General features: G+C 47.3%; 2 protein-coding genes across 2 annotated transcripts; one reads left to right on the top strand and one right to left on the bottom strand.

Moving 5' to 3' along the window:
* Positions 1 to 419: 419 nt before the first annotated feature.
* LOC124662284 (zealexin A1 synthase-like) lies at positions 420 to 2,190 on the top strand. Its single transcript, XM_047200139.1, has 3 exons — positions 420 to 938; positions 990 to 1,307; positions 1,576 to 2,190. The coding sequence occupies exons 1-3, from the start codon at positions 420 to 422 to the stop codon at positions 2,188 to 2,190; spliced, it is 1,452 nt and encodes a 483-aa protein (XP_047056095.1).
* A 2,833-nt stretch (positions 2,191 to 5,023) lies between these two features.
* On the bottom strand, positions 5,024 to 6,289 carry LOC124662283. The gene has a single exon (XM_047200138.1). It carries the CDS (start codon positions 6,287 to 6,289, stop codon positions 5,024 to 5,026), a length of 1,266 nt encoding a protein of 421 aa, XP_047056094.1.
* Positions 6,290 to 10,989: the final 4,700 nt, after the last annotated feature.

Genomic DNA, 10,989 nt, shown 5'->3' with positions numbered 1-10,989 from the left:
TCACAATCCCCGGCCCAGAGAAAACAAATTTCTAAATGTCGACCGATCGAAGAAAAAAAAGATTACAATAATTTAGTTCACTGAGATTTTCTTTTGTCTTAATAATGGTTTCTAAAAATGCAATTTCAGTCCATAAAAATATAATTATATATTTTTTATGAAAAGTAAAAAATTGTAACTTATTCTTTTCACAAAACTACAGTTGCATTTCATAACAATTGACAATGGACCGAGACTGAAAGAAAGTTTAATCTATGGAGAATCAGCAGAGCTAATTGTCAAATGCACATAGCAGGTCCAACAATAAACCTTAATTGAATAATTAAGCTCGCTATTAACAATGCCAGTCAGCCAAGATCATTTCTTCCGTATCGATCTCCATTTCTTATGCTCCATCGACTCTCGACTTGTTAGCTCCAATGGCAGAAACCATGCTCGTTCAGCTCGTGCGCTGCTACAATTTCCTCTTCGTTCTCGTCGCCACCATACTCGCCAAGCTCAAGCTCAGACGCGGCGCTGTCGGCCTGAACCTGCCTCCGGGCCCATTGACGCTGCCGGTGATTGGCAACACGCACAACCTGCTCGGCGCCCTGCCGCACCAGGCCATGCACAGGCTCGCCCAGCAGCACGGCCCCGTGATGCTCCTCCGGCTCGGCGACGTCCACACTCTCGTGCTCTCCTCGGCCGAGGCGGCCAGGGAGGCGATGGAGGTCCACGGAGCTGCTTTCGGCTACCGGCACGAATACGCTACCGCCGGCGAGCTGCTCGGCCCGACGCACGTCCGGTCCTTCCGCTCAGTAAGGGAGGAGGAGGCAGAGAGCCTCGCGTCCCGCATCTTCTTCACCATGTCGTATATGGGGCCAGTCCCCGTCCGCGTCGACGAGGTTGTGAAGGCCATGATGAACAACGTCTTCACGAGGATCTCTGTCGGTGTGTTCGCGAAGGCCAAGACGAACTCTTTCTACTGGAGGGTCATACTCGGTGCTCAGTGCCCGCAGTGGGAGGCGTACCTCGAGGCGCTGGACAGGGCGACGGGCCTCATGTCCGGGCTCAGCCTGACAGACCTTTTCCCGGCGTCGCGCCTGGCGCGGGCGCTCAGAGGCGGGTCCCTGAGGGAGGCTCGCCGGAGGATCCAGTCCATCGCGGATGCCATGATCCGGGAACACAAGACGGCGATGGAGAGGGAGGAAGAAGCTGGTGATGCCGGTCGTGATGTTCCAACGGAGGACATCCTCACCACTCTGCTGAGGCTTCAGAGCAACGGCGGCGTCACTCTCACCAACGAAAGTGTCAGCGGCATCCTCTTGGTAAGTCAACCACACCTCCCAAATGTATTATCAGGATTGATACATTAGCTAAGATTTCCAAAATACCGATCTGATGAAAAGAGGTTTATATTCAACACTTCCTTAGCTTGGGTTCGGGGTTTTTTGTTTTGTTTTTAATACTACGCAAGCAGAACTCAAAACCTTTTAGCTCTGATACCATGACCGATCTGATGAAAAGATGCTAGATACTATATTTATATTTAACACTGTTATTATTTTTGGAGTAATTTATCTGTCATGTCACCAGGACATTTTCTCGATGGGGTCGGAAGCGGCGACGACGATAATATGGGCCATGTCAGAGCTTATAAGGAGCCCGCGGATAATGGCTATCGCACAGTCTGAAGTCCGGCGAGTCCTCCACAGCAAGACTATGGCCGAGGCGAACATCGACGGCCAGCTCCACTACCTCCAGATGGTCATTAGGGAGACGTTCAGGTTGCACCCTCCTTTGTCGTTGCTCCACCCGATGATGTGCACGGAACGGAGGAGGATCATGGGCTACGATGTGCTTCCGGGCACCACCGTGTTCGTCAACCTATGGGCAATCGGTAGGGACGAGCAAAACTGGACTAACGCCAGTGAGTTCATACCCGAGAGGTTCGAGGGCGAGAAGGGGGTCTACAGTGACTCGGACTTCAGCTTCTTCCCCTACGATGTGGGCCAGAGAATGTTCCCTGGTAAGATGTTTGTAGTGGCAAACGTCGAGTTTGCCCTTGCAAGCCTCCTCTACCACTTCGACTGGAACCTCCCGGACAGTAGGAACCCGGAGGAGCTTGATATGGCCGAGGCGTATGGGATCACGACGCATCGTAGGACTCAACTATTATTGAATGCTACTAATCATTTTGGCATGCTATAGTTTTCATGTCTATATGATTATGTTGTTTTAACATTTTGCACGTATAACATGTAGACTATATAGTTTATTTAATACGTCATAATTAAAGAACTTTTTGCGTGTAAAAATAGCACATTTTAGAATGCTTCAACTTATGTGAGTCCTGCTCGCTATCATGTAGAGAGACAGTAAAGCTGCGGACATTACTTTGGAGTTGCAGGTAGATGATATACAACTTACCACCAAAATCAAATTAAGGACATACATTCTACTGAAACGGGATCATATAAATAGTAACATAAAACTCTATCAATTTGATTGTATTCAATCTTATACTTCCTACGGTTGCAATCTAGTCTACTTACTTCTCAAGTTGATATTGCTCTTACCGGTGGTGACGGCGAATGTTGAAAGAGCATTTTCTTCAATTAGTCTAGTGAAAAACAAGTTGAGCAATAGTATGGGTGATGACCTCTACTATTGCTTAGTGACATTTATTGAGCGAGATGTGTTCTGAAGATGACATAGTTGAAACCTTCATGGGAATGAAAGAACGTAGATTTACCAAATCCAAGTGATGCAATTTTCTATATTTTTTTTCATAATGTAAGACTTGGTTAATGTTTTGAGCTATTTGTATTGGAATCATGTAAAACTGAAACCCATGTGTTGATCTACAATGTTGTGTATCACATTAGCTATATATGCTATTGATTTGGCAAATCATCATAGCAAATGGGGTAGTGCGAACTTTTTTTTGAAGGTTTGCACACCCTCCAATTCTTTCCTGGGTCCGCCACTGGCAGTGGCCACACAAATGAAAAGATAGATTTTAAAAAAGCTAAATTCATGATGCAAGTGTAGAGCAGAATGCATATAAATCAAAGGATACACGAACTGGAGAATTGAGATGGGGAAAAGTGTCAGACATGGCATGCAGGCCGCTTGGGGTGGTGGCGGCGCGACCAGGCTCGTGTGCAAGCCGCTTGTTGATGGCAGCAGGGACTGCTTTTTAAGCTGGATGCAAGAGCGGAAGCTTATGAGCTCCATTGAGCAGTTTCTAGTGGTTTAATGGTCGGATTTATCAGCTGTTTTCACGAGTATTAACTTCTCATAGGGAGGAAGAAAGACATTGGCATTGGTGGAGGAAGACGAAGAGAGCATATGCGGTCAGCGCCTTAGCGGTTGTTTCTTTTTCTAGTAGACGAAGTGAGTCGGGCCATCCATCGAGTCCAGCCAATTAACGGATGAAGCAAGTGAGCAATCGGGCCGATGAATCAGCCCATGCTGGTCCGAAGCGAGGCTAAGCAACGGAAACCGATGTCGGTCCAAAGCTACGCGGAGGAGCGCAACGCTGTGATTGACCGATGGTGGGGAGAATAAGGGGTGACGTGGCTTCACATGAGGGCAGCAAAATCATGTAGTGGAGGTTTTCTATTTAGAGATAAAAAAATATGGGTCGAGTGAAATTTTTCGGGCTCTAAGAAAAATTTTGGGCCAGACAGCGAGTTCAGTCTCTATTCTGCGTCATTTTTACCCCAACCCGTAAATTGGCCGGAAAAATACGGTTCCGGCGTGACTTACAGGCTCTATTAAGAAAAGCTTCAGGTTCAATTTAAAGTAAGTGTTTCAGGTTCCACTTTTCCAGCTGCCATTTCCACTTTTCCAGCTGCCATTTCCATCTACACACTGCAGTCAACTCCTGAACTCCGTTTACTACACATGTCCATATGCCGGTCAATATCTGGTGCATATTTTCTCTTCCATCGGCAGCAGCCAAAGCTTGCAAAAGATATAGAGGATTGTCAGGGATGGAACAGCTTCAGGTTCAGGAAACAAAACTAAACTGACATGGCTTGGTGCACGTCAGTCCGGTCAAACCTGATACTGCTAGTCTCCTCCCGGTAAAATATAACCTAGCATTGCGGTATGGAACAATAAAGACAGATTTAAGGGATTCCAAGTCAGTAGGCAAAAAAATCCAGAAGATTGCAACAAGCGTACATTATCAAACAATGGCCGGAAACTAGCATTCATGAACACAGCTGCTGCACATCTTGCCGAATGGATAAACACACCACTTGAGCGGATGGAAGAATATGACTGATGAAAGAGATACATATAACTTCTCCATCAAGAAAATTTAAAACTGGAGTACTTAATCTCCTACTCCTCATATCTTGGTTGTAAGCCAAGGACTGAACTGGCAGGAAGCGCTAGCACCAAGGCAGCATGCTGGTTATAATCTCCAATGTTCAAATAAAATTCAACTTTGGTCAAAAGAATTTTCCAGCCTTCATTAAATTATACTCCCAATTAAAATTCTAAATGCCAGATACAAAATTTTGTAACCCAGACCCAGATGTAATATTTTCAATGGCTGTGAACAATTTCTAATCGTCTAATATGCACTGACAAACCACAGGTTTATTTTTCATACCTATTAGACACACTTAAGACGGCCCCCTCACAACTATGAGGGCAACTGATGTAGTTCCAATAAGAACAAGAGCTACATGCAACCGAATTGAAAGTCAGTCCAGAAATTGAGAAATTTGTATACAACACATGTGCATTAAGAACATAAGCGGGCACAACAGCTAATACTTTGAGCACAACTAATATCGAGCAGCAAACAGCTGCTAGCTGCACATGGAGTTGTATGACTAAATCAACATGTATTGAGTACCAGATGCAAGGAGTATCACTGACGAAAGATATATTAACATAACTGTTCCAAGAAGACACTGCTATAACACTCCCGACATCGTTGGAAAGAAGCCTACAAGTACTCCGAGGAAGTAAGTGCTAGCACAAAAGGTAAGAACATGATTTACTGCCACATCCTTCATCCTTAAACATTATAGAAGTGCGTAGCGTCGTTGCAGTAGTCGAGGAGAACCTGAATAAGACTGAGAGGGCGGAGCTGATGGTTGTTGGCACTAGTCTCAAATCTCCACGAATCAAACCAGGGTGCCTCGTGAAAACTTTTTGGGGGATGTTTGTTGGCACGGAGCTTCGGCTCATTAGAGATAAGCTCCATCCTGTTGTCCCTTAGGCTATACACCTGCTCCGAAATGTCCACCCAATTGAACATGTATATGCAGTCACCGTCGATGGATGGAAGCTTATCCGCATCCACAGACACACACCTCTCGTCGCCAAGGAACAGCGCACAGCAGCTGCCAATGCTTTTCACCTCCTCCAACATCTTGCGCTTGATGTCGACTCTGAAAACTTTCAAGGTTTCGTCAAAATGGCGTACTAGCAGCAGTTCTCCAGCAGACTCCACAAGATAGGATGGTGCGCTGTCACCTCTGTCTAAATGTATGTCCATGTGTAGTGGCATCTGGGCTATGACTACAAATTTATGGTCACACTGCTCTGCTTGTGCGACAAACTGGAATACGCGTCCATTGGTGTCGGCATAGTAGATGTTGCCTTGGAAGGTAACCATGCTAGCCAGCAAGCTTCCTCCAGCTTCCTCCTCGGTAAACTCGGCGCTGGTTGGATCTCCATGTATAACTGTGTGCCATCTCCATTCCCAGTCCCGCCACACGACCATCGTCAAGCTAGGGGGGCCGCTCAGTGCCGTAAGAAATTCATCAGCAGACCCTAAATGTTCCCATAATGGCGCAGCAAATTGGAGCATGTCGCCTGTCAAGGGGTTGAGGACACGAACGCCGGTCAAGTCCGGGCGCTCCCTGCTCCTGAGAATAATGAGCCCATCAGATGCGCCGAGAACTAGGTGGTCGCGGAGCACCGGGAGGCGCAGGCGGCGGAAGCGCCCGGTGGGGGCGTGGAGGAAGAGGCGGGCGTCGTTGTCGTGGTTCTTGGATTTCAGGTCGACCATGACCCAATGCCGCGACCGGAAACGGAGGTCGGTGACTCCGGCGAGCGGAGATGGCTTGGCGATGGCGGAGCGCCAGCTGGGGCAGACCGCTCTCATGTCCATGTAGGCGTCGACGCCGCCGGTGGTGGAGAGGACGCAGTCGGCGATTCTTTCGACGAGCTCCGGTGGAAGTGAAGCCCATTCCGGAATGACAGATCGGCCATCGGACGTGGTGCTGCCGTGCGGCGGCCGCCGCCTCTCGCTGCTCCAGTCGCCCTCCTCCTTCATGGCCGCGCCCCGAGCACGCCGCCTCGCGGTGATGGCCAGGGATCGAGGTCGGCGCTGGATGGAGCTGGACTTGGGGGTAATGGAAAGATGGATTTAGGGGAGGAATGGTGGAGAAGGGAGGCGGCTGGGATTTGGGGAGGAACCGGGAGGTCCTATTCCCCGCGGCCCGCGCGCGTTCCTTTGGGCCGGAGGTGTCCCAGCTAACCCAGCAGCGGGGATTTATAACAAAATTATACCCTATATAAAGTTTAGATGGATTCACGCTCTTAGGTTGTTTTGGGCACTATTCATGGGTTAATTTTTTCCAATCATTTATAGAAACGTAACCTCCTCTTCTCTTTCTCACCGTGTCAAGTATATGGTAATTTTTCGTTTGCTATTTTTTTTTGTAGATAGACAACCGGTGGTTACCGGTTGCTAGGTCTCTTTCATTTTCATTGCCTCTCACCTTTTCCTTCCGAAAGATCTAGTGGACGGGTCCCATCATCCAACCGCTTTGACCGAGCTGCCAGGGAGAGGAAATCCCCAACGCCTCCTCCGATATTGCACGACCTGGGTTCAGCTCTCCTCCTACCACTCCTCACCCGCCCCATCTCCGCCGCCGACCATGAGGCCTCCATGGATGGCGCCACGGGAAGCTCCCGGATTGGTCGGACGCCGGCCATGGTCTCCAACGCATCACTGGGTGGCGTGGTTCCTGGCAGGACGGCGGCCTTAGGGCGGGACTGCAGGATGCGACGGCCTCAGGGCGGAGCAGGCGCGGGTCGGGGACGGCGGCCGCCGGGCGAGGCAGGTGCGTGCCGGCGGCGGCGCCCTTGGAACGGAGAGGGCACGGGCCTCAGACGACGTTGGGGCGGCGGCAACGATCTTGGGGCAGAGCACGCGTGGGCTGACGGCGGCACTTTGGGGTGGAGCAGGCAGGGACCTGCGGCGGCCCTATCGAAGTTGAGCAGGCAAGCAAACGGAGGCGCCCGACGCGGATTACGCAAGCCGGCCGTGGTCGTCGCCCATGGTGCTATGCTCGCTGCCGCTCCGCGCCATGGAGATTGCCACAAGTGTAGACGCGGCGGTGCCCTCTACAGGTTAGGTGTAGGTTGTCTCTTCTTTTCTTCTACCATGGGTGACATCTCTTTTTTCTAATTTTCTCTTCTACCATGATTCGGATGTGTGCAGCAGGCAACCCAGATGTTGTTGTGCTCTAACACCGGCGGGGGCGACACACAAGAGATATCTGGCCACTCAGTAACAACGAGCTTGCTGAGCAAGAGCATGGTCGATATTCAGTCTTCTACCCACACGGTCAGGTAACTCATCCTTTCCCTCCCCTCCCCGACCCCCTCATCTGTCCCATCTTCTATTTAATTTTTTCAGTTCAGTTGATATAGGCTGTAGCATGTGCAGCCTGCACCGGCCGCCTCCCGGACAACACTGCGACGATTCTAACTGGAGGAGCGTGCCTCCATGTCCTCTCTCCGCCACCAAGGGAGGGGAGCAGCAGTGGTGCGACATGGTGACTGAACGTCACCCTCCTGGAGCTGCACATGGCCATGAAGGCTCAGGTCACCTATTTGTGGTCTCCTGTTATCATAGGTCAGGTTCTGATCGGTTTTGGTTGGGTGATTCTTTGATTCCTTGATTGCGTTGTCCACGGCTTCTCACTGCCCCGCTGTTCTCCACAGGCTTCTCCATTTGTGATTCAGTCGATGGCGATGACAATCTCTTCTGGCCATTTTTTGATGTGTCTAGGATTAAATTTTCAGTTCATTGGATTTTGTTTGCAGGCTGCCCCTGACGCTGACTAATTTGACGACAAGATCTTCCTTTGGTTCTTCCGCTTTGCGTGCTCCGCTCCTCCATGCGAGCTCTCAGACATTGTTTGGTCATCGAAGGTTTGTAGCCCTGTTTTGCCAATTGCATGTTACGTCTCCATGTTTAAGGCATATTTTTATAGGGCGAGCTAATTGTCCCCTGCTAATTATCGGCTAGCTGAGTTCAGACGATTTTTGTTGAAGTGCAAATGTAGAGAAATACAATGGGATAGTGAGCCAAACTTCTGATATTGCTATTATGTTACTGTGAACATGTATTAGAGCAGAAAGACTGATTCAGTGAAGTTTGATGGTATGTACATTCTATTTCTTCACAAGCTTACACGTTCAGATTCAGGTTATTGTAGAATTTGCTTAATGTGGTAAAAATGATACAAATTGATTGTATGTTGTTACCATCCCATAACAGTCTAGGGTATATTATGGAGAACTATGTTTAATTGCAACTTAACACTAATATATTTGTAGTTGCTTACTTCACCTGAACTGAATGACTATGGAATTAGCTAGCTTCATAATGATTTTGGAGGTATCTTAGATCTTCTTAATACATTCGAATTTGTTTGCATTCCCTTCTGATTGCAATTTCTCAGGGCGGCAATTCAATCTTAACTTTGTGGCCCTCGCTGCTCGCCACACCTGGGCAAGCATGGTGACCAGCAGCAGCCAGCCTCGGTGAGGATGCATGGGGAGCAGGTCCTTGCCCCAGTATGTTTAGTGTTTAATGCAGCCTAGCCTCATCCTTGCATTGTGTGGTTTCTATTCTATCTTATACAAGAAAATCTTCTGAATAGTTCTCTTTACATTCTTGCATGTTGTGCCATTACATGTCAAGTATATATAATATCAATGCTATACATACTATGCTTTCGGAACATGATTTTTCTTTGTATTCAATGCTCAAAGGCATATATAATTTCTCTGAATTGGTTTTGACCTGGTGGTGTGAGCAAAGTCAAGCTAGATATACCCGTGTCGATGAGGTGACGGGCTATCTCTTGGTTTGATGCAAATATATTTTCTCATTTTCCTCCTACTATAGCTGACTCAAAAAAAAAATGCATTTAGGCTGCCGTTGCTAAACTGAGACAGCCCATGCAATTTCTCCGGAGAATGAAGTTATTTCCTAGATTCTGAGGTATATGATTTACTTTTCTCCTGAAAATATTATAGTAACTATGTTCATTTTACTTCTCTTTCCTGAATTATATCGAGACCAACTTAAGTTTAGGGAATGATTGTTCGTTATAATGGCAGTCAGTCCAAAAGCTATATGCAGGAGCTGAAGAGCTAAAGTCACTTAACGCACTCAGATTAAATGACCAATGCTTAGTTCTCTGTCAGTTTTCAGGAGACAGAAAAGGCATATAGCTGAGAACTGCTCCTTCCAACTGTTTGTTCTATATTGTGTGTTATCCTGTGCATATGCACTGCACGAGTGTATAAAAAGTTGCCTTTTTTTATATTCCCTGTTTATATGCTAATTACAATTGTTGTTGAAAATAGCACGGTGATGCTAGGTTTCAGCTGAATCAATCCACACCTCACGGTTATGATCTCTCAGATTCAGGCTATCTACAGGACCTAATAAAACCACCTAATTATTTTAGCTTACAGATTCTGGGTAGGAGACTGATGGGGAGGGCACCGATAAAACAATTTACACATGTATTTCAGTAAATTATCGACTACCAGATTTTAAGCTACTGCATCTACGTTGTTTCCTTTTATGCTTCAGTTTTCAGTTAGCAACCACTGTACTAGCGTGCAATTTCACCGAAATCTGTAAACTGATGGCATATTTCTGTGTATTAAAACTGATTCCTCCCTCTAGCCTTTTCACTTCAATTTCTTCGGCACAATAACCTTGATTCGAATCTACCCAGCATCAGCAAACATAAACAGAGATCTCGATACACTACAGGAAATGAGGAAAAGATAACATACCAGTCAGTGACTTATGCTCATCCTTAAACGATTGCAACTCTAGGCTTCTTTTCACTGACGCAACGCCTCGCTCAAATAGCGCCTCCTAGCTGGCTGGCTACTCTGGCATCTCCTAGCTGGCTGACTACTCTGCAACGGATGAGGGCGTGCACAGCAACTCCAGCACCAAACTCCTCCCCAGGTCGGAAGGAGCCTAAGCTGGCGGAGGTCGGCCTCGGCACCCGCAAAGTGGAGTGCCGACCATCTGCGGAGAGTCCTGATCCGGCGTCCTTCGTGTGGCAGCGCCAGCGTTCAAGAAGAAACGAGCGGAGGGTATGCTACCCAGGAATCTCAGTTTCCGTTCCCCTTCTACGTCTCCCGTACACAATATTTTGTTTTCTCTTTCTGCCTTCACCTTTACCGCTCTGAATCTTTAGGTCCCCCTCCACACAGTACTAGGTACCACCCACAAAAACAAGACTGACTCTACTAGATAGCCTGCCTAGAAAATGTACAAACGACGAAAGGGCGCTTAGCTAGAATCAGTAGGCCGCCAAGCCGGACCAGTAGTACTGTAGTATCCACTTTTGTTTGCCAGTAAAGTAACCGCTGCTATCATCTGTACTCTCCTGCTATAATTAAGAACTAGATAGAATCAGGCATGTTTAGATGTCCATGAATCCTCTGATATGTAATGAAACAGAACCAGTTAAATTACCTATCGCGAAAGAATTTACTATGTAATGATATTTCTGTACCTATGCATGTTTATATTCTGCACCATTATCTATTAAATCACCGATGATAGTGCTTTCATAGCTATTAGTTCAAACACATCACTCCACGAGTTGTTAAAGTTCGCTAACTAATTACGCGAGACTAAATATACCGCCACTATAGTTTTCTCGTAGCTAGCTATTATAACATCCACATAGATTAATTTTA

This window comes from Lolium rigidum, chromosome 6 (assembly GCF_022539505.1).
Source record: "Lolium rigidum isolate FL_2022 chromosome 6, APGP_CSIRO_Lrig_0.1, whole genome shotgun sequence".
Lineage (NCBI taxonomy): Eukaryota > Viridiplantae > Streptophyta > Magnoliopsida > Poales > Poaceae > Lolium > Lolium rigidum.
The sequence above is the reverse complement of the archived record's forward strand: the minus strand, read 5'-3'. Positions and strand labels throughout refer to the sequence as shown.

Excerpts from the sequence above, each read along its gene's own strand:
- LOC124662283 (XM_047200138.1), bottom strand. The coding sequence starts at position 6,289 with ATGAAGGAGGAGGGCGACTGGAGCAGCGAGAGGCGGCGGCCGCCGCAC.
- LOC124662284 (XM_047200139.1), top strand. The coding sequence starts at position 420 with ATGGCAGAAACCATGCTCGTTCAGCTCGTGCGCTGCTACAATTTCCTC. Across the intron at positions 939-989 it reads GGATCTCTGTCGGTGTGTTC|TGCCCGCAGTGGGAGGCGTA; the intron begins GCGAAGGCCAAG and ends CTCGGTGCTCAG. Across the intron at positions 1,308-1,575 it reads GTGTCAGCGGCATCCTCTTG|GACATTTTCTCGATGGGGTC; the intron begins GTAAGTCAACCA and ends TCATGTCACCAG.